Source organism: Syngnathus scovelli, chromosome 4, assembly GCF_024217435.2.
Source record: "Syngnathus scovelli strain Florida chromosome 4, RoL_Ssco_1.2, whole genome shotgun sequence".
In the NCBI taxonomy this organism is placed as follows: domain Eukaryota; kingdom Metazoa; phylum Chordata; class Actinopteri; order Syngnathiformes; family Syngnathidae; genus Syngnathus; species Syngnathus scovelli.
The window spans coordinates 15,118,635-15,141,133 of NC_090850.1; the positions used below are offsets into that span (position 1 = coordinate 15,118,635).

The 22,499-nt window shown below is 38.2% G+C and overlaps 4 protein-coding genes across 6 annotated transcripts in view; 3 read left to right on the plus strand and 1 right to left on the minus strand.

Annotated features, from left to right (window-relative positions):
* Positions 1-15,735, plus strand: part of si:dkey-234i14.2 (heterogeneous nuclear ribonucleoprotein C) — a 28,369-nt gene extending 12,634 nt beyond the window's left edge. Inside the window, exons 3-7 of one of the 2 annotated variants that reach the window (XM_049717950.2) lie at positions 8,669-8,713; positions 11,544-11,716; positions 12,194-12,307; positions 13,900-14,048; positions 14,546-15,735. In XM_049717950.2, the coding sequence (XP_049573907.1) occupies positions 8,669-8,713; positions 11,544-11,716; positions 12,194-12,307; positions 13,900-14,048; positions 14,546-14,584 (520 nt within the window). In that variant the 3' untranslated portion in view covers positions 14,585-15,735. The remainder of the gene's footprint in view (positions 1-8,668; positions 8,714-11,543; positions 11,717-12,193; positions 12,308-13,899; positions 14,049-14,545) is intronic. The other variant, XM_049717951.2, reaches the window with a different exon arrangement.
* LOC125967168 (fibulin-7) overlaps positions 1-19,113 on the minus strand; it is a 63,052-nt gene extending 43,939 nt beyond the window's left edge. For both annotated transcript variants that reach the window (XM_049717948.1, XM_049717947.1), the window contains exons 1-2: positions 18,967-19,113; positions 16,235-16,312 (exon numbers count right to left, since the gene is read on the minus strand). The gene's annotated coding sequence lies outside the window, so the exon portion shown is untranslated. The remainder of the gene's footprint in view (positions 1-16,234; positions 16,313-18,966) is intronic.
* Positions 16,701-18,650, plus strand: uraha (urate (5-hydroxyiso-) hydrolase a). Its single transcript, XM_049717952.1, has 4 exons — positions 16,701-16,847; positions 17,007-17,140; positions 17,974-18,109; positions 18,289-18,650. The coding sequence occupies exons 1-4, from the start codon at positions 16,776-16,778 to the stop codon at positions 18,376-18,378; spliced, it is 432 nt and encodes a 143-aa protein (XP_049573909.1). The 5' UTR covers positions 16,701-16,775; the 3' UTR covers positions 18,379-18,650.
* pdcd5 (programmed cell death 5) lies at positions 19,057-22,016 on the plus strand. Its single transcript, XM_049717953.2, has 6 exons — positions 19,057-19,268; positions 19,992-20,032; positions 20,203-20,264; positions 20,825-20,916; positions 21,365-21,436; positions 21,514-22,016. The coding sequence occupies exons 1-6, from the start codon at positions 19,203-19,205 to the stop codon at positions 21,556-21,558; spliced, it is 378 nt and encodes a 125-aa protein (XP_049573910.1). The 5' UTR covers positions 19,057-19,202; the 3' UTR covers positions 21,559-22,016.
* Positions 22,017-22,499: the final 483 nt, after the last annotated feature.

Consider the following 22,499-nt stretch of genomic DNA (forward strand, 5'->3'; position numbering starts at 1 on the left):
TCAGAGAAAATAATCAATATTTTGCATTTGGATGGTGAGTCAGCTCTTTGAGTCACCGTGTGTCTTCAAGTCCAATAAATGTAAACCACATAAGCTACGATTCAAATGTGTTTTTAACCAACACAGTGTCAATAAGAACACTTAAAAGATAAAGAGAAAAAAAATGAGAACTCATTGTAAAAGGTAGAGGCAAGTCACAGAATTGGGTGTGTGAAAATGAGGGAAATGGTGGAGGGTGTTTATGAGGCAGCAGGAGCCTTTTTGTCAGTCGAGAACGACAAAATCAGTCTGTCAGCACAGAGGGTCAACAGAGGTCAGCAAGGAGAAGGAATTTTATGGGTTCTAGTAGGGCTGAGTGATATGGCCTAAAATATATCATGGTATAAATGATATACCAAACTTACAAACTTACCAAACTTACACAAACTATACTGTGTATTGTGATACATGCATAAGTCTAAATGTTATAAGGAAAATGTTTCGGAATGGGTTATAGTCCCTAACTTACGCAAAATTTAAAAAAGAATGTCTCGGTGGAGTACTGGGAAAACACATCATTTTAATTGATTGTTTCAGCTGGTTTTATTTCTGGACTTGGTTTACTCATGTTTTTGAAGTTTTATTCCTTAAATTTAATGTACTTCCCGTCATTGCTGGCTTTCCCTCAGTTTTCTTTACACGCAAGTTTTTAAGTCATCTCTCATACTTTCTTTTCTCCTTACTCACCATCCAGTATGGAGTCCCACAGGGTTCTAACAGGCGCAGTAAAAAATTATTTTTGCTGGTAGAAAAAAAAAAATTGTGCAGGCAGATTCTAACAGTTTCTGACACATTCTAGATGGCTTTTGACTGAGCAAGCTAACGTTAGCTGAGGGCAAACTTGTGCCCACTGAGGCTGCAATCCTGGGATGATCGAGCGAATGTCGGTTTTACCCAAACCTAAAATGACTCTCATGAGGATCTTTTAGAATGGCAGCTTATCATGTGTCGATGCTATCCATCAAATGATGTCTGAATATTTGCTTTCTGTTTTCTTACTCGTGGAATATGCGTTATTTTGCAACAGCACTGGTGTTCACACACCAAGTTGCAACATGTATCGGTAGCTTTTAAAATGTCAGCTCATGAAAATGAAGCAGCAGACTGAGCTAAAATGACAGCAAGGGTTAATTACTCAAGGCAGTCACCAGTAACCTTTTAACTTTGGGCTGCAAGTCAATTTTGACAGGACCTATCGCCCGATGGTAGCAACATTACCTTTGACGTTTAGCTTTTTTTCATTCGGTTGATGGGTGGCAGGGGAGGAGGGGTAGCTGTAAGCGCCATGAATGTCACTTGTCACCTTCCTGCTGCGTAATGCGGCTAATTAGGACTAAATATCCCGAAACCTAAAATTTTCCAATTACTGCTCTGCGTGAGACCTTTAGTCTATTTCTTCATGAATGACAAGGAGAGATGCAGCGTCCTTCCCTTACCCTCGTAACACACGCAGTGTATCTAAACATGCCGATGTTAACGCAGCCTGTATTGTATGTCTCGAAACATATTTAGATAAGTTAATCAATCAAATATTAGAAAAATAGAACCCTTTGTTTCCTTTGAATTTTTAATTTTGGATTTCACCAAAACATTGTGTGGAAGAAACCGTGAGGAAAACAAGACCTCGACCCTTTCAAACATGTTTGGAACAAAATACAACACTGATAGTGTCCATGGTCTTTGCCAGGTCCTTCAACCTCACAAATGTTTTTGTGGGTGAATGGACAAATAAAATAAAATCCCACAGACACATGGCAAAATGTTCTAGACAGTATTCACAGTAGAGTGGAAGCTGTTTGGTTTTCCAAGAAGGCACAATTTGATGTCGTCTTTTTTTTCTGTCTGTATATGTAGTGGCCATTTCCACTAATATTTTCCCCATATAGTGGGAAAATAGTTGTGCGCCTTGGACCAAATGTTGCAAGTATATGTCATATATTGACAATCCTGGCTCGACAGACACCGCAGTTATTTTTATAGCTTGGCAAGATGAGGCTTCAGAATTTAAGATGTCATGTCATGTGAAAAAGGCAGTTTTCAATTTTAATTTAACAACAACAAAACAGTATTTGTCATATTTGTTCCAAAGTCGTTATGACTTGACAGCGCTCTCTAGTAGATAATAATTATAATTTCAAAAAACAATTAGCCGTCTACTGCAATCGAAAATACGCTATGGCCAAATATCAGCTTCTGTATAACCTTTCATACAAACTCATCAGGGAAATTCACATTATGAACCTTATCATCAGCCATACAGATTCAATGATTAAAATTACAGCTTCTCCTTACAGCGGGGTCTGATCTTATCCAGAAGATAAATATCATCTGCCCTGTTATTTTTAAACAGCATGATTTAACAAACTACACCACCACATTCATGCAGCCTGGAGAAGTTCCCCTCTTTCCTTATAATGAGCACTTCTGACAGGACTGTGTCAAGAAGGCCTTGATTCACCTCTGTCATTTAGTCTTGCCCTTGCACTTGACTTTGTTGTGCGCTTACGCTAAGTATCTTTAATAACGCTCTAGCACCTCTGCACACAGGTCGAAAGCCAACTACGACCTTTGAGACTTGTAAATTCCTGAACCGGCCCGCTACCAACATGCTCTGCATTTTAAATAAGCAGTTTCAAGCAGCCTTCATCGCTTGCTTGGCAGTCACAACAAAGTCTGACGATCAAATCTGCATAGCAATGACTTTATATTGTGTTTTCATCAACATGGCTCATCATTACCATCTAAATGAACCTAAAGTCTGAGGTTGGAGACCTTTTCGAGGATTCAGCACTACATATATTAGAAAATAAAAATAAAACTCCACCCAAGGGAAACTTGCACTGGACACGTGAATAGGGTCCGTGTTATCTCTCCACACGGTGTGTCCATGCACTCCCACATGTAACCTTCATAAACCTGTACAGACATTAATCAATCTCCATGTCTTTTTGTTATTTAATCTGCTTTGACATGCAGTGCTGTGATCTGTATTATTCCTATCCTCACATTCTTTTCCTGTTTAATCACAGGTCAGCCAAACGCTTAGACCAGATCCAGTCACAATATTCACTTGCCAGTGTCCTTTTCTGCATGTGCTGGAAGAGCAGTTGATACAAAGGGTTTTTGTTTTGTAATCACTGTAAACACCTGTTACACAGTGAGATTTGAAAGGGGGATTATGTTAATCTTTTGTTTAGACAATCCGTAGCCGTTAAGAGTCTCCTTTCGCATTGCCATTTGTTCTCCTCCATTTTGAAACATCACTTTGTTTCCTGTCACTGAAATAGTAAGTAGCTCAAGAATTTTCCCAACTTGGTGCCCGAAAGCTATAAATTAAGATTTAATGACACAACCATCTGCCCCTTTTTAGGAAACTAGAATACATTGTTAGCTGTGCCAAGGATTTGAGTGCTCAGGATGCTGCTAAAAAGCCAGGCACACTCTTGTTTTCCAGCACAGACATTCTCTGGCTGGTAGACCAGCGGTGCGGGAATCATACCAGGCCGTGCCACGCCTCGGCTTCGCCATCCTGATCCGAGAGGCTAAGCGCATCGGTTGGGAATGTCCACAGTCCGACAGCTGTGGGACAATCTGACTCATCCAGATCACCCTTATGTTGTGACAAAAGCTGTTTTCCATCACAGTTAGGTATCTGATATGAATATGTCAGGATTCGATTTTGGTACCACTTTTTGGCACGCGACATCAGAGTACCAACCGACCACTGTAATTTAGGTCAATGGTCCTTCATGTCTAGAGTGAGGCAAACTGGTGAACAAGCGAATTATCACATCAATAGAAATGAGCCGTGCTTGAGGGCCATTCGTCCATTTTCTATACCGCTTATCCTCACTCGGGTCGCAGGTGAGTTGGATCCTACACCAGCTGTTTTGGGGAAAGAGGCGGTGTAAATCCTCAATTGGCTGACAGTCAGTCATGAGGCAGATCTAATGAATCCATATTAACTAAACGCACTAACAAACAATGGAGCGCACTAACTAACAATGGATCAGTTGGCTGTTGGCCATACTAGTTGAGAGCCACCTTTTATTTGAGAGGAGAGGGAGAACGGGAAGAACAGAAACCTATAAAGGCCTTTTTATACGACACTTGTGGCATTCACTGCAGGCTAGGAGTCAGGAGAGCAAACAGAAAATGGTGGCCAAGTACAATCATGTTCATATTTGGCACTGGCTATAAAGCAGATCGTAGTCTGTCTCCACTGGTTTAGAGTCGTTCAAACTTAAAGCGACGGCTTTTTTTTGTTTTTTACAGTATGAGTTTATTTCATATTTCAATTAAATATGCATTTATGTGTCATGATCAATGAAAAAAATCACGTTATTATCACTCTAGTATATGTTGTGACAGAACAAGATTATTGGACTTGGGCACTGCTGATTATAAATAGTCGCTCGGCGACAAGAAGAATAGGAAAAAAACGTTGCCTTCTTCTCTTAAGCAGCCATTTGCAAAGAGTGAACGGGGAATTCAAAATGTTGACCTTTACACACTTATATTCCTTTAGTTGAATTTGTAGGTGGGTCACACTGAGCTATAACCTTCCAGGAAATGAGGTGAAGTAGCACACTCATCCTTTCTCACTCTGTCCACTCCACTCGGATCCAGCTGCCAATTGAGTGTGGCTTTACCATCAATGAGTGCTGCCACTGGCATCACGGAGACAAGTCAGATACGATGTGGAGTGAGGTGGGCAAAGAGAGAAGCAATCATTCTTTTTCGGGATACTTTTTATCAAGTCTCCTGCTCCCTGATGTATCTCATGTTGTCTGTCCCGCCATCTCTCCTCACTCTCACTCTCAGTGCCTTTTTGACGCAGCAACACTCCATCAGAGTACAGCTCCTCGGCTTCTTTTTTTTTTTACGATAACGTGGCCGGGGCAATCAAACCTAACGTGCTGTCAGACATTCAATGCTACATAAACTAAAGACAGGAAAAATGATTGCAATCGGAAGCACAGTGCTTATCTCAAGATGAATGGATTGCTTCAGCCTATAATCCAACCTTGATGCATTTATGAGGGTCGCTCGTTGACTCCAGTAGCCTTGCACTGGTAAATCAGCACATGTACTACGTCGTCCTGTACATTCACACGATGCGGTCTGGTGAGCCAAGCAATAATGGACATTGAGGAGTAGATTACATGGTGCTGTGTTCAGTATTGATATTCTACTCGCATGAACATGTCATTGATCGGAAAAGCAGAGTATGTGATGACTGCATGTTAAAGTAGGCCGTGGGGAAATAAAGATGAAAACAAAACAATAAAAAAAACCTATATATGTATATATATATATATACTATATATATTAATTTGGCCAACTTTCCATATTATATAATTCCATATATAATATGGAAATTTCTCAAAATTAATACATTTCACATTTTATATTTCATATACATGATGTAATATTTTACCAAATAAAAGAAGGCCATGCATACGTTTTGCCATGAGTATAAGTTCATTCTACCATTTTTATTGACTTACTTACAGGTGAGCATATTGCATTAATGAGCAGAAGTAAGCGTTAATGTTACTGCAATATCTGTAATCATTATTGTTTTTAGAATTGTATGTCATTCTAATTCATTTTACCAATAGGTGACCATGTATGTCGATGTTCAGATTGCATTGCCAAAAAAATTTAAAAATAAATAAATTAATTAATAAATAAATAAATAAATAAAGAATTCACAAACTAATTTTAGTTCAGTTCGGCAGTGACTGTGCTGATTTTAGGCTTTTGGTGTGGGGATGCACACAGACACACATGCAGGCCAGTATAACACATCCACACACTGAGGCAGATGATTTATAGCCAGCCGTGTCTAATGGATTGCTTTGGCACTTGAGAAATTATGAAAAGAAATTAATTAGCCTTTAGTGACCCCTGTGTCCATCTGCCCCCCACCCTCTCTCTGTCTCTCTCTCCCCATTCTCTCCCTGTCTCCTCTCTCACTTTCTCTGTCTCTCCCCCTCTCTCTCTCACACACACACACACACACAAGCACACACCCACGCACACGCACAAACATAAATACACGTTAACCCAGGCGCTAAAGTGTTCATTTTGAAGGTAATTACACTCTAAATAGGCTAATTGCTATGAATTGGTCTTCATTGAATTCCACAAAAATACTTGTTAGTTGTCATGTCATTATTCTACCTCATTGACATGTTGCATTGACCTCAGATGAGTAATGAATCCCCAAATATTTCTCATTTAATATTCAGAGTTACACAACTAATGATGTTATTTAAATACCTTAATCACTTGTGTCATCAGTCAAATGGTATTCAACAGGCAATTTGCTGTTATTTAGGGAGACGTTGTTGAAGACTAATTAGTATCACAATGTTAAGTAATGGTGATAGAGCAAAACTAAAAAGACAAAACATACATACGTGCATACTGTACTTTAAAATGCACCGTAAGGATTATTTGACTATTGAACTATTTGACGGTCAAGTACAATGCGATTTATAATCCAACAAACAGATGACAATGACAAAATAGATTATTGCTGCTGATACACTTTGAAAGTGAACAGGCAAACACCAATATGTAACATTTGAGCTGGAGGACTAGCTAAGCCCTAGTCATGTTATTTTATTTTACCTCAGGCTGAATTCACTGAAAGATGTTAATTTTTCTGCAAAGAGAGTATAATGATTTTGCTTTTTTGGCTTGTGGTTGCATAATTATCAAAAAAGTACATTGGTTTTATAAAATATTGTACAGACATCAGTCACTGGCAAATTGACATCCTTTCCCCCTCCATTTAGATCCACTTTTTTATTTCTCCATTTAACGTTAGAGCCCTTGACTCTCCAAATGTACTCTTTTTGCATTTCAATAATGTAAGAAAAAATTATAATAATACATCCTTCACTTCATGTGCTTTGCAGTGAGCTTGAAATGCAATAAAATTAGTTGGAGGAGGAAAAACATATAAAACATGCAGGATAGTTGCCCTCGGCGACAGGAGTTTGACACCTGTGGTCTAAAGGAAAGGTAATTTTACTTGAGTACAATTTTTGGCTCTGCTGCCCATCTCTGCTTTTGTTGAAATTTCACATTGGCCACACGGCAATGCCGGGAATCTATCGCTACTTCTACTCTGTTCTAATGAGGGTTATTCTAGTTCTACAGAACCCGTGACACCCAACTCAGACAGCATGCCCTCAAACACTATGACACGGTCTTTATATTGGCATGTGCACAGCTTCCCCACAAGCACTCATTATGAATTATTTTGTGGCTGTCTGTCTCCTGAGCGTAGGAAGCCATCTGGTGCGAGACATACAAGTGCCACTGTGAATAGAGAACATAATTAAAGTCCATTCCAAAATAGGTTTAGATGCACACGAGCGAAACAAGGATGTTTCCAACATAAAAGTGCAAGTGTAATTGTGACGGCTTGCCCTTCTTATTCCAACATTAAAAATGACATCTCGGTTGTTCTCCGCTGAGAGTCGATCCGCCTACCCGAGCTACTCAGGAGCAGATGGTGCAGACTGAGAGTGTGTATACTTTCCTAAAATATGTTGAAGCAACCTGAAAAAATAACACAATTTTGCCAATTCACTGATGGAGCACATGTTGTCATTTGGACGTGTGCTCTGAAATGACTATTTGATCAAAATGTACATCCATCCATGATCTACTGCCTAGCCGAGACTGGTCAAAGTCAAGGGAAAGCTGGAGCTTATCCCAGTTTTGCAACGTAGTGTGAGAGGCACACTGGACAAATCCCCTATCAATCACAGGCTGGAAATATATAGACTAACAATCTCACACCAAGAAGTACTGATGGCTTGCTTTCCTTGGACTTCTTTTTTTGGGGGGAATATAATGCCATACATGATCCTAACCTTTTACATTGTCCTGGACAACATTACATTTTCTCTTTTTATGACTTAAAATAATAATACAAAACGGTTTTGATTGCATGTTGCTTGTAAAAAAATCATGATACACCTGCAGATGCAGAGGCCTTTTTGAAAAAGTTACCAAATATGGTTACTTGACCGTAAAATTGTTACAAACCAAATGTAAGCATATACAGTACAGGAGTATACTTGTCCAATGTTCATTTGATCCAATTCACAATGGGCTTTCGATCCTACAACTGCATTGAAGAGTGATTGATGAATTGAGTAATGGAGATGATGAAGGTGGGTCTAGAAGAAAGCTCTCCGGTTGAATGAAAGGACAATGAAAGTCAGCGGGGTAGCGACATGAGGGATTATTAGCAGCTATGTGCAGACATTAAGAAGGAATGTTCAAGTCTAACACGCTGGTGTGTAATCTCACTCAGGCTTTGTGTCACTTCTTGCCTATATATTCCTTCCTCATCACGCATGGGTGTGCGTGTGTGTGTGTTTTATATATATATATATATATATATATATATATATATATATATATATATATATATATATATATATATATATATATATATATATATATATATATATTTCCAGATAAACTGATTGTATGCTGTTACTGCAGCATGTTGACAACCTGGGAGCATAACATGTAGTTTTGACAAATACTTTACTAAACCTTCCCTCCCCTCTCTTCTTTGTGTCCATCCTTGCAGCACCGAGTTTGACCTGGATGACAGCTATGAGGACTATTATGACAGGTACTGGCAGGAAGCAGGACAAATACCTGAGTGAAAGTGTGTGTGTGTGTGTGTGTGTGTGTGTGTGTGTGTGTGTGTGTGTGTGTGTGTGTGTGTGTGTGTTGTGCTAAAGGGTCTGAAGAGTCTTTATCCCTGATTTGATTTGTTTTGCTATGTCCGTTAATGAATGCCCCACGGGTTGTCAGTCAACTTGAGCTTCATGGGTTGTGAGTGCACTCAATCATTTGCCTAATAGCACACATTTTTATAACGTTTTCGGAAAACAAGAAAAAAACACAACAAACTGGAAAAAGAATTTACACGCACGAGCTTGCTATAGTCACATGACCAAACCAAGTCAACAGGTGGACCATGATTGGCTGTTAGTTGAGCTCTGAGCAACTGTCATGTTATGATCAGTAGCAAAAAGTGTTTTTAAAGGTAATTATTTGATTCTGGCCTACATGAAGTTATTGGATTCATTATAGAAAAAATATTAACTTACTGCTGAAAATGGGTAAATACGTAAAGTATTCATTTAAGACCCATCCTGGGGCACGTTCTGGACTGGCTATCAATCGCACTTCTGAACAATTTAGAGTCTTCAATTAACCTAACATTCATGTTTTTAGAATTGTACAATAATGAAAGATAAAACCACAGAAATTAACATTGAGAAATTTGCAACTTGTAAGGTATCAATTCAAACATAATATTGTATTTATAAATCTGAATTCCATTCAATTGTTCAAGTGTACCTAATATGCCAAGTCAGATTTATTGCAAAACATGTCTACCTGTCTTATTGGTTGGTTATTGCCTCTTGGTAGAGTTTGTTAATCTATTCCATATAAGCAAAAAAAAACAAACAAAAAAAACACTTTGCAGTGTAGCATTCAGTTTGAAAGACTGCAGCTTAGAGTGACTTTGTATCATTGGTCCAAAACTGAAATTACTCAGGGACCTTCATAGTATATCCCCCTGGTTTATGCGCACAAAGACACACACTGGTGCTCTGTTGTTTTGTGTATTAACTGTCACCGTTTCCTCGATGCTGTTTTCCTAGCTCTGCATTTTCCCCGCCTTTGCTCAGGGGGGGCAACACTTGCCACTGATTTTCAATTTGTTTTAACACAGCGCATGATTACCCCATGCCGCTGGCCAGCATAAGTGACAGCTAAATGTGTGTGTATGTTTGTGTACCTACTGCGTTTGCACATTTTCACACGCAAACTCTGCAAGAACTGCATGCGTTTGCATTTGGGCACTAGCGTTTCTTATTAGCGCACATCAGTGCGCAATAGGGATTGACGTCGCTGTTATTGTCCTGTCTCACCTTGTGAAAACATGAAGGAAATGTTCGGACACAAAGATAACTGCTCGAGTTGCCAAAGCTGCTTTCCACCGGGGGGTTCTAATCCATGGAGACAAACACGCACACACGCACACTTTGCCGTAATCCTCTGTCATCTTCTGAGCTCCCATTTTCTGGGATGACACTTCAGAGCCAGCGTAACAACACATTGTCTGTGTGCCCCAGCAGGCTGCTCCAAGGGACTTTAACTCCCATGAGCCATTTGGTCCCTATGTCTCCCCACACGGACAAAACTCAAAGCCTCTAATCTCGCACATTTTTGGCAGCCTAATACACTTCATCCCGATGTGACAAGAGTGAAGCGTGTCTGCGTGTACGGGTGCGCGTGTGCGTCCGTGCGTGCGTGCATGCGCCACTGATGAGCACAGTTTGTTTGAGCTCTCGGCTCAGCAGAGAGGCTTCAGAGGACATCAGAGTGGAAAACCAAAGAAAACACTTCTAGGAACTGTGACTGACTGACTGGCTAACAGCTCAATCAGTAAACCTGCATTAAGTGCTCGCTGCTGACAGCTTGCCTCCCTCTTGTTGTTGGCTTTGTTCAAACTATTTGCAAGCAACTGGGGAAATTCAGTTTTTCCCACAAAAGTCTTGGGAGAAACCTCACGTTATGAATTAATCAGACGTTCCTAACTTTGAATTCTTCGTAATTCATTAGGACATTTTGGGCAATTGTACAATTCGAATAGAGGAGAACACTTCTATTTTTAGAGCACAAATCAAAGTTGATAAATGCATGTTTGGATTAGTTGGGAGTGGAATCCTGACCCCAATCCCTATTAAACAATTTTCAGCAGTGACCTTTGACCTCACAAATGCAGCGAACCATAACAGGACCATTTCTGTACCAGAAAGAAAGAGAATTCCGGTCTCGTAGTGGTTAAATCAATTTCGGTTGCATTTTTTTTCAAATATCAACTCGATGCACAGTTGTGTTTGGCAGGAAATTGGCCTGAGAGGGTGTTAGTGGCACCCCTTGCTTGGTGGTGAGCTATTGATTGACCATGGCAAGACCAATTACATTCAGTGACAGATAGAGACATGCAGCCCTCTGCAAGGATGGGCCAATTCCAGAGCAAGAATAATTAGATGAAACCTAACAGAAGAGAGAATATAAAGACACACGCGTAAAGACTAAAACTTTTTTGTTTGTTTATTTTATAATCTTATTTCTGACATTTGTACAATTTATATGAAATATTTTTATATTAACCTAAAGTTTTGTTTCTCTTGTAATATTTTCAAATCATTTTAATCACAATTCACAACAAATGTCATGTCACTCAAATTCAAAACGAGTGCTAAATCAACTATGTATCACTATTTTACTTGATGCTACTGTATTGTGTATTTTTTGTTTTATTTTTCATTTACACATGAAATGTTTTGTTTTGCTTCAAAGTTCGTTTGACAGAAACTTGAAATTTTCTAGCATGATTGATTGAGCTTCAATTTAATTGATGTCTGTTTTCATTCTAGGGTGTACGACTACCAGCGTGTCCCTGCATCTCTGTCTCCCCCGCCTTCAATGGGGCCGAGTCTACCCAAACGATCCCGATCTTCTTCTTACTCCTCCAAGCACAGACGCAGTCGAGACAGAACCCACTCCAAAAGCTCCAGAGCCCACTCCACTAGTTCTACCATAGCCAAGTGTGAGTAACATAGGATGTATTTCAAACCACATGGTAGCTAATATTCCGGACAGATGTGAGGCCATGAATATTTATGTACGTAATTGTCCAATAATAATAATAATATAATAATTGTCTACATTTACATTTTAGCCTTCTATGGTCACTTTAAAAAATATTGTTCAATTCCAATAAAAACTCAAGAGTTAATTTTATTGTATTATTAGAATTGTTTATTTACATATCTTTTTCAATAAAGGTCATCCCTTCACTGTAAGAACCTCTTCAATATTTATAGACGCAAGCAATTGATAACTGCATGAATCTTTAGAGGTTACTTGAAAATATGAACCTGTAAATATAAGATACAACACCAGAAGGGTTTTTTGAACAAGGCTTACAAGCAGGCACAATCAATTATCTGTAATGAAGTGTGTCAGTGCTTCTAGTGTTTTGGTAGATGTGGGTCACATCTCAGTCCTTCCTCTGTCCCCGCAGTGGACATGGAGGAGTTACAGGTGATTAAAAAGGAGCTGACTCTGATAAAGACACAGATCGATGGACTGCTTGACAGTCTTGACAGGATGGACACACACACGAGCGACCATAAAGGTGAGGCTCTCATTCAGAAAGACTGCGGTGGCAAAAGGAGAGGCAAAGGAGGTCAAACAATAAATCATCTATTTTCACCTCCCATTCACGTCCCAACATTTTTAGGCTGACTCAAGTGAAATGCAAGATTTCTGATTTCTGCTCAATTTGTTCCACAAGTCACGCGTCTGATCAAAATCATTCAGGAGCCCTTGCTTCTGAGTGATTGCGAGACAGGGCTGGTGATTTACCTGACAAACCCATTATTTTTCCACCAGTCAGGAATTTTGAAATGTTGAACAAGGTCGATATCGACTGCAGTGGGGAGATGGGGACTTATGGCACTTTAATAACATGCTGAACAAACAGGGGTGGTTGGAAGCTCTGTGACAGATGACGCCTCAAAATTGAACAATACAAAATTGGGACCAAACTGTAAGAGCTATTGCTGCCCTCGTGTGGACATCTGAAGACATTATAGCCAGGTCAGGGCATCATAACCCAACCATCAGTCAGGAAAAAAAATGGTCTCATTTACCTACATAAAAAATCTGAATGAGCCTTTAGTCAAGATTCATTTCTGAAGATGCTTGTTTTAAATTTGAACTATTTCATTACATAATGACAAATATGGAAATATCTATTGTGCATGTGTCAACTTGCATAATAGCCCACTTTTACTGTATATCCCGCCCCTCAATTAAAAGCAACAATATGTCAAATTTGATTTTAAAAGGCCAGTCCAAAAAAATTAGTAGATACTAGACCCTCTTGTAATGATGATAACTGAGTTACTGTGATTAACAGATTTTTGCTTTCGTGGTGCTCATTGTGTATTATATCAGCCTATTTGCATTTTTATCAATATCAATGAAAAATACCAACATGCTAGCATTTCTTTTGTCACGTCTCTATGTACATAGATTGTCATCCAGGTCATTTAATCCACAAATTTTCTAAACGTGTGTTGAATTTGTTGTTTGTTCCCCCCTTTCAAAGCTTTCAAAGAGAAATTGAGCAATTACATCATTAGCCATAAATGTTTTCTAAGAACGTTTAAAAAGAATTGGGCAATTACGCTATTAGGCTAACAATTTGCACTGGCCTCTCTGCTAGACTATTTTCAGACAAAAATGCTCCTCTTCGACTAAAATCTTTTATAAAATATTAAATATATAAACTATTTGTAAATCATTAATAAACATGCATTAATGCCGCAGAAGTTTACAATAATTAGCTCACTTGGCAAATTCAAACTATTTGGCTACATTTCACTATAAGATTATACATATTTAAGCTTGCTCATTTATATATTGAATTGAATTTTACTTTTAGTTTTTATTAGACTAGACAAAAGTTTGTATTTAGCATGTATACTCACTCGCTGATTTGGTCATTCACTTAACATTATATCCTTTAACGGTGTCAAAGTCATTTGAACAACAGTCAACTTTTATCGGCAATCTGTCACTCTGGCCATTTCTCTATGTTAATACATGAATATAATACAATATGTCACACTGTGATATAAAAAAACTCAATTTCTCATTCAGACTATTTCATCCTTTCCATCCATCGTTTAATGTTTAAATGTTTTCACTGTTCATTCCCAGACTCTCCTTTGAGGGAGGAAAGTCCAGCTTGCTCGCTGTACTCCGGCAGTCCAGAGCACTCTCTTTCTTCCCTCTCTCCACCAAGCTCTTGCCATCGAATCCACAAGGAAACCTCAGTACCGGGAGGGCCCAATGATAACCACCATATGGTAACTGAAAACAACTCAGATGAAACATAGTACTAATTTCTATGTCCTTATGTTTTTGTTTGGTGAGATCATTCACAGGCCATTTTGTATGAAACAATTTAACTCAATCTAGTTTTTTGGGTTTAGATTTAACTACCGTATATTGAGTTACAGCTGGTTATACTGTGTGAATAATATTTCGATGATGTGAGGCCTGTTAAAGCAGTCATAGACAGCATGGATATAACTCCCATTTGTGAATGGTTAGCTGCCTCTGCAGTATATTACGACCAATTCACGTTTTGCCCAAAGTTCAGCTCTCCACAAGCTTGAATGGAATTAGTATAGAAAAGGGATGAAGAAATGGATAGAAGCTTATTTAAATGATGACTTGGAGGGTATTGAGTAAGAGTTATGAATGCGTAAGTCTTAAGACTTCTGTGTAATCTGTTTTGATTGAAAACTGAGTCATTCTAATCTTGCAATATCACAATGGCTCTCTTTGTTTTATACGGCAGATAAACAATCACAGCTCAGATCCTGAAGAGGAAATATGAGTCTTGAAGAAAACAACATGCAGAAGACAAGAATGGAGCGACAAATGTGAACAGCAAACGATCAAGCCAATATTTTTATTCCACTGGGAGTGCACATATTAATCAACACTTAATTTGACTTGTTGCTGGAACTACATTTTTGTGGGAAGAAAAAGTAACAACAACACAGATTAAATTATACTACAAGATGTTTTAAGATGGACGAAGCAGAAAGTAGTTAAATCTACCCAGTAGTTGTGAAAGACAGTTGCGGGGCAGAATCCTGCGCCCGTATGTATTCCTATTGTGCTGTACCAGTGTATTTGCATGACTTCAAAGACTTGAGCAATAATCCAAATAAAGTATTGAACTTTTAATCCAAATGAGGAATCGGAACCCTATGCTGAGAACATAAACACAATCCGGTACTAATTTTTGTTTATCGCAATCATTTAAGGCTTCTTTTGAATGAAGGTGGAATGTGGAACAAGCTCATACATGGTAATTTATGTGTTGCTAAAAGGACAAGAATGTTTCCGCTGCCTCGTGAGGCTTTACTTGAGCAAAGATAGAAAAAAAATGGTTTATAAGGCTCCTTAGTTTAGACTTTACTTGTCCATTTATCAGAATGAGTATGTGCAGTTAAAACAATGTGCCAACCACACAAACTTTAGAATTTTCAGAATTCAGTATGAAGCTACTGTTTTGCATAGAAACTAATTCTGTTGCTCAACTCACACGTCATACATTTAAAGTATCACACCTCACGGGGTGAGTAAATTATAGAGATTAGTCGGTCATGGGGCATTTACTCAACAAAGGGCAATTCTCTTATTCTTGATGTATTAGTATACAATTTTGGAGTCTTTTGAGTACTTTTAAAGATTTAGGAAAGTGCTTCGACTTTTTCCCGGCTTGACTTTGGCACAGAGTTGTGTCAAAATGCTGTGACCCAGGTCAGTGTGTATTACTGTGCATTCTTGTAAACTTAACTGTAAGTGTTCAGCTGTCGAATTCCACTTTTGCTTTATTTTGTATAAAAAAAAATACATGTATACAAACAATGATGTTATTATAAATTATATGGTGTTTCATGTTTTTGTCACCATTCCTGAGACGAGCCAAGTGGAAAATACTCATTGTCACTAGTAAAGGTATTTTCATATTGACAACACGGGTCATGGGAGTGTGTTATTATTTCACTGGCATGTGATGATGGCATGAAGTAAAGTTGTGCCTTGAGATGCTCTTTTCGTTTTAAAATGATTGAAATTGCCATTAATATGTGCTAGTAACCTTTTGAGCGAACAGCGGCAGTAGCATTGAAGAAAGACGATTGGAGATTTGAGTGCATTGAGTTATGAGAGCTATCATGGAACATTAAACTTTAAACTTTTATCTCAAGGCACTATTGTCTATTGTTGAGACCAATCTCTGGAAAATACATGGAATATTTTTTTGAAAAAACAGGTTGTCCTAAATTCTATCTATCAGTAACCAATGATAATGTAGTAGTAGTCATGAATACAATAAATATTTGTAAGAGAAACATTCCTACATTCAGATAAATGAAAAACTGTGAGTCATGAATACAGTAAATATTTGTAAGAGAAACATTCCTACATTCAAATAAATGAAAAACTGAGGAAAAAAAAGAACAAGGTTCCTTACCTTTGCTCTTGTGGTGGACTTAACACTAGACAAGTTCAGTGTGTGCCATTCTGAACCACTGCACATCTTTGCATTTTACTGTGGATCAATAACAAAAATAGATTTGAGTTAGACCAGGATTAAAAGGACTAAAGCACAGTATTAAATTAAAGCAGGAAGAAAAACAGAGTGCAGCCATTAAACTAGCCAGAGACAACTGTTCAATGGGATGAAAGGCCAGCACGTTTGCACACGAGAGCTTGTGTCAACCATTGCCGAGATTTCCAACAGGAATGGATTAATAATTCCTACTGTGGAAGCTGTTATTTGGGTTTTGGCTGTCAATTTTTTTTTTCTTAATTATATACTGCATATGATGCAAATGCACTACACACATACAGAATACTCTGAATACTGTAACCTTAAAATTATATTATGTATTGTGCTCATCTACATGTGGTTCAGCCCCAGAACCGCCCACTTTAACAGTGCTGCAAGTAAATCTGGGGAGGAGCTTAGTTCTTGCACAACCAGTTTGCTGGTGACGAAAGACAAGTTGGGAATGTTTTCATCAGTGCACACGACTACAAAGAGGCTACAGCAACTCAAGAGTCATATTTCACCTGAAAATAAGGTAAGCATATTGTGCGATTGACATAAGGTAATTGTTAGCACTCTTTGCAAAGGGTTTACCCACCTACCTCCTTCAGAATGAAACATATGTGGCATTAATAGTCTGTAATGATTGTCTGTCTGTCCGTCTGTCTTGCCATCTAATCATGTGATTGTTTAGGAGATCCAAGCAATGGCAAGTCCTCTGACCACACACGTGCTGAACACCGCCAAGGGTGTCCCTGGGGTCAACATAGCCCTCAGCCTACATCGACTGGACCCATCAACTGAGACCTGGCTGTTGATTAACACCGGGTAAAATATCCATCCATCCATTTTCTTGTCCTCACTAGGGTTGGGGACTGTCCAGCTGACTTTGGCAAGTAAACGGGAGTAGTCACCAGCCAATCACAGCGGGTAGTATCCGCCTATCTCGCTACACGAGTGCAAAGCGGAATGGAAATGTTTCCTCTTTTAAGCTGCGACAACAAGCATTCCTACATTAATAGAAAGTGCACTCACGCAACCAGTTACCATGTAAACAAAACAAAAGCAGGATTTCAAATGAGAACCAGCGGTAGGGTTCTAAAATAGGCTTTCAAAATCAGATAAGGGCTTCAAATTGCGGATATGGTTTCAAATTAGGGTTACAAACAATAGTTTGGGTTTCCAATTAAGGTTTTAAATCTGGTTTAGTATTTTAAACTTGAAGTGGGGTTTCAAATTAGGGGTTTAAATTTACAGGTAAGGTTAGAAATTATGTTAGGGTTTCAAATTATGGTTTCAAACCAGGGGTGTGCAGATGCGACCAACATTTGTCAGCCATTATCCCCGGGCATCACGTGTACTTTGCACGGACGGCACTGCACTGAAAGAAGATTTTGTTGTTGCCGAGAAATACTGTACATCTAATGAATTAAGAGAAAGATATGAACCACGTATTTTTGTAGGATTTCTAGCACAGAAAATGTGGGCACATGCGGAGTAATAAAACAACCTTGAATAAAATAAAATGCATTGAGAAGTCATCATTGTCTAGAAAGGACTAGAAATTAACTTGATTTGTGGTTGTGGAAATGTTTCTCTTTACGTGTCTGTCATGTCATGAATAAAATCCTTCATTATTTTTGAAATTTTTGTCTGAACAGCCACACAAATGCTGATGGCCGTTTCCCGGGACTCATCACAAAACAGGACTTTCTGTGTGGTGTATACAAATTGCGATTTGAAACTGCTCAGTACTGGGAAAGCATGGGGGAGACCTCCTTTTACCCATATGCTGAGGTGAGACGTCCTTCCAATGAATAAATAATCTAACATTGTTTCGATGTTCTGACACTTACTAGGAAGCCCTAAACAACTTCATTTCTTGACGTTTTTCAATGTTTCTACTGCAGTTAATTCATAGACTATCATACAAAACATGAAAGATTAAAACGTTGCTTAACTTTGTTTTGTTTCAGATTGTCTTCACGATTAGCAACCCAGACCAAAAGTACCACATACCGCTGCTCTTGAGTCCATTCTCGTATAGTACGTACAGAGGAAGCTAGAGGTCAAGTGTGTGGTGACCTTTGGCAATTGGCATCGCTCTTTCTTGTAACTATTCATCCCATTCTCACTCTGACTGACAATTGTTGTATAGCCATTGTACTCAAAACACAAATGTGCCAACAATTTGATTATTTCCAAGAAAAGGGCAATACAACCAGTATTAGTTTTTTAAATTAAATAATATGGTGGTGATACACTGAATTTAGGTTTCATACTTTATGTGTGTGTTTTAGACTGTGAATCAGATTATTAAACGTGGTACTGAACATAATTTGTATTGCTTTGTAAGAGGAATGACTGAAGTGGGGTACAAATAAATTATTTTTAAAATGTGAGAAACTCTAAAATGATGGAGAGAGAACAAACATCTGCATGTGTGTGTTTGATGTTTTTCATGCAGTATTTCAACGTTTACCGCACACACAAGAGGATAACTAACTTTTGCACGTCCAAAAAGTGTTGAAAACAAGCTGCAATATTTGTATTGACCATACTCGATCATTTTTAGGTATTTGGGGACATGCATATAAAGTTTAATCAAATTTGTTAATTGCAGAAAAACTTTAGACAAAGTTGTGTCGCCTCACCTGTAATGGGGGAAGATGCAGGGGAGCCTCCCCGATTTGCACACACAACGAGACGTCATATCATCATAGAGAATGAGTGTAGCTCTGTGTTCGATAGCTTTAGCCTGAAGTTGATCGGTACCCGGCATCGATTACACTCCCCTGAGCAAGCCAGGGCCTTCCATGCCTGCAATGCAATTGTAGCGTTCATATTCTTTACAATTTCTTGTACTTTTCAGTCCACATAAACAAAAACCATGGCGGACGACGAGTTAGAGGCAATCAGACAGCAACGAATGGCAGAACTCCAGGCAAAGCACGGGGTAAGGACAAAGGAAGTGTTCTGGAAACGCGTTAGCCTCCCTAAAAAGGAGATGCCGAGCACACAATGCTGCGTGCTAGTTAGACTAAAATTGGTATAGAGACTATAGTAAATCACCGATCACTTCGCTATGTCTTGCTTAAAAGTGAAACTCACGTCAAATTCACGTGAAGTGTAATACGCACAGTTTATAAAATGGTTGTAGAATCTTTAGCGAATTGCTAACTAGCTTGCTTTCAATATGACAGCGCACACCCCTCTCAATCTGAGACTGGGTGTAATTTGAACTGCCATCCTACATAAAAGTTGAATCTTGTATGTTATCAACCAATGTAATAGTGCCGCAACACAACTTAGAAGAAGGCCAAACGGGGTTTAAAAATGCAAGATTTCAGCATGGAATTAGAATAATTGCAACCAGACTGAATAGCTCCTCAGATTTTATTTACGAAATTCTCTGCTGCATAAACGTGTACTAATACTCAGCCTTGGTTTACTCCCACTCATGATTTTGAAAATATTTTAAAATGAAATGATGAGCACTACATATCCATACATATATCTGTTTTAAATAATACAGCACCGTATCTACATTGTAATGTTAATTTGTGGAGCTTTACTCAGAGTTCAATAGTAAATAGTAATATTAACCAAGCAGAGTATTGACTGCATTTTTGCTTTCTAAGATGAATGTTAATACTAACCATGTGATATATTTCTTCAGAATTCATCAAAGAATCAGCAAGGAGAGGAGGCCAAACAAAGGTGAAATAATCTAGATTTCCATCCAGTGCATGTAATAACCAATAGAAATGACAAAGGAGCAATAGTGTACACCCAAGAAGAAGGGGAAAAAATGAGTTACAGTCTTTTAACTTGGAAATTTAAAAATTATTTTTGTTGCTTCTCTGGTTAAACAAATGTTTTATTCACAGAGAGACAGAGATGAGGAATTCCATATTGTCCCAAATTCTCGACCAGTCTGCACGTGCCAGGTGTAAGTCTTTTCCATAAAATTCTAGGGATGTAACAACTGCGATGTTGCGATATTAAAATTGCCATGATATAGTCATCGTCATATTTATGATATTACAAACGGCACCTTTTGTCCGCTTTGGCCAAACACAGTATGATAATGAACTACATTATACTTTGCATCACTGAACCAAGAGAAACCATTCTGTTACCATCTCGGACACTACATTAGGGTAGCAAAAGACGGAGGCTGCGAACACAAGCCATACTTGTGGACTTCAGGTCCTTATACCACATTTATGCAGTATGTTTCTTTTTTGGGGGGGCTCTGACAGTTTCCCATGATAACGTGTAATCAGTCTTAATGTTGCATTGTAATGATTGTTCACTTTTTCATACTTTGAGAGGATTGTATATTCCCTGATACATTCCTACGCATTATTATAATAATGGAAAATATTTAATTGCATCATGATTGATGATACATCAAGTTGTTTGTATTTCTTACTAAAGGCCAATTTTGGGGTGTTTGTCATTTATTTATTTTTCTATCTATTTATTTATTTTTCTTTCTCTCCACAGTGAACAGTCTTGCTTTGGTAAAGCCGGAGAAAGCACGTTCAGTTGAGAATTATCTTATTCAAATGGCTCAGTATGGATCATTGGCAGGAAAGGTACGTAAATTAATAAATGCTTGACATTTATAGGAATTTTTTCATCGTTGTTGTATGTAAAGTATGTGTAAAATCGCTTTCGCTTTGTGGGTCTTCTTCTTTATTTACAAATCACTGAAAAATCTAAAGTGATAAAAATAGCTTAAGAAATGTTGATATTTTTAATAAATAAAAAGGACATACGGGTTTTTTTTTAATTATTAATATTTCTTGAAAAGTAATGCTTAAGAAGATACAAGATTTCAGCCCAAAAGCAAGTGTTTTTTTCCCCCCCAGATCGCGTGTTCATTGTTTTGATTTGTTTCCATGCGACAGTTATTACTACAGAGACCGGAATATATTGTTCTTTGTCTGATCTCGATTCCGGGATAATAATAATAATAAATCGACTTGGTTGAAGACAGTATCACAACTGTGTTGCTAACATATATTTTTCCCCTCTTGCCAGATTTCAGATTCGAGCTTGATTGAGATCTTAGAAAAAGTCAGCAAGCAAACAGAGAAAAAAACAACAGTCACAGTATGTTCCATTAATAGTTTACAGGTTACAGTTAGCAACTAGATCCTAATTTATTAAAATCCTTTTTTTTTTCTCAGTTCAATAGGCAGAGAGTGATGGATTCGGACGAGGAAGAAGATTAAATGGCAGTTGGAGCTGTTGAATGAACCAGGCAAAGAAGGCGATGCGTTTCACTGGGATTCCGTGACCAGTGTGTTCCTGCTAGCATTCTAAAATGCTGCACTTTTACAGTGTGTCTTTGGAAGTGACACACCAGAAGCGGAGAACAAGCATTGACAAAAACAGATGTTGCATAGAATACACACGGTGTCAAATATATTGTTTAGTTGCGGTTTTATTTCACATTTGCATTTAATTCTTGACAACACATGACTGGATTACTCCCCTGCTCGTTCATCGTGAGTTTCTTTTTCTTACTGCTTTCAAATGTTCACCCCCAGAGGCTGAAACAGCAGATGTGTTTCATGATTACTCTTATTACAACTCATTCTTCTGTCTGGGCCAGCAACTTTGGTCTTCTTTTTCAAGCAAACATGCCTCTTAAACGTTTACAAAAAATAAAATTTAAAAAAAGCCTTGACATCTTTCTAGTCCATTTTTATTTTGCAAATGCGTTAGAGGTTGTACATATTTATACATCTCCCTAAAAACATGCCAAGCTTGTTGTTGTTATTTATACCCACAACTTCATATCTTGCACCACAGCATACAAACATCTAAGCCATAAGGTTCTAAAGAATGAGTCTCAACTGAGTTCACCTTTGCCCTTTAAAATTTCAATTTTAAATGACAATTGTTTTCTCTTGCTTAAACATGCTCATGTGAGTATATAAAATGTTTAAGTCATGCTAATGTTGGCAAAGTGTTATAGCCAGTTTGTTACTTGTAGCACAGTAATCCAAATCTGTGCACTGTGATGCCACCAGCAGTGCTATTTTACCATAAAATTCATAAATAGTAGTAAGTGGGATGGTCTGATGGCCCGTTTTCACACCAGTGTGGTCAGATAATCTCTCATTGGCTGCTCGCACCAAGGGCATAATTCTGATTGGTTATGGCTTTA

Coding starts and splice junctions, on each gene's coding strand:
- pdcd5 (XM_049717953.2), top strand. CDS start 19,203: ATGGCGGACGACGAGTTAGAGGCAATCAGACAGCAACGAATGGCAGAA. Junction 19,269..19,991: donor AACTCCAGGCAAAGCACGGG/GTAAGGACAAAG, acceptor ATATTTCTTCAG/AATTCATCAAAGAATCAGCA. Junction 20,265..20,824: donor CCAGTCTGCACGTGCCAGGT/GTAAGTCTTTTC, acceptor TTCTCTCCACAG/TGAACAGTCTTGCTTTGGTA.
- uraha (XM_049717952.1), top strand. CDS start 16,776: ATGTTTTCATCAGTGCACACGACTACAAAGAGGCTACAGCAACTCAAG. Junction 17,141..17,973: donor TGGCTGTTGATTAACACCGG/GTAAAATATCCA, acceptor TTGTCTGAACAG/CCACACAAATGCTGATGGCC. Junction 18,110..18,288: donor CCTTTTACCCATATGCTGAG/GTGAGACGTCCT, acceptor GTTTTGTTTCAG/ATTGTCTTCACGATTAGCAA.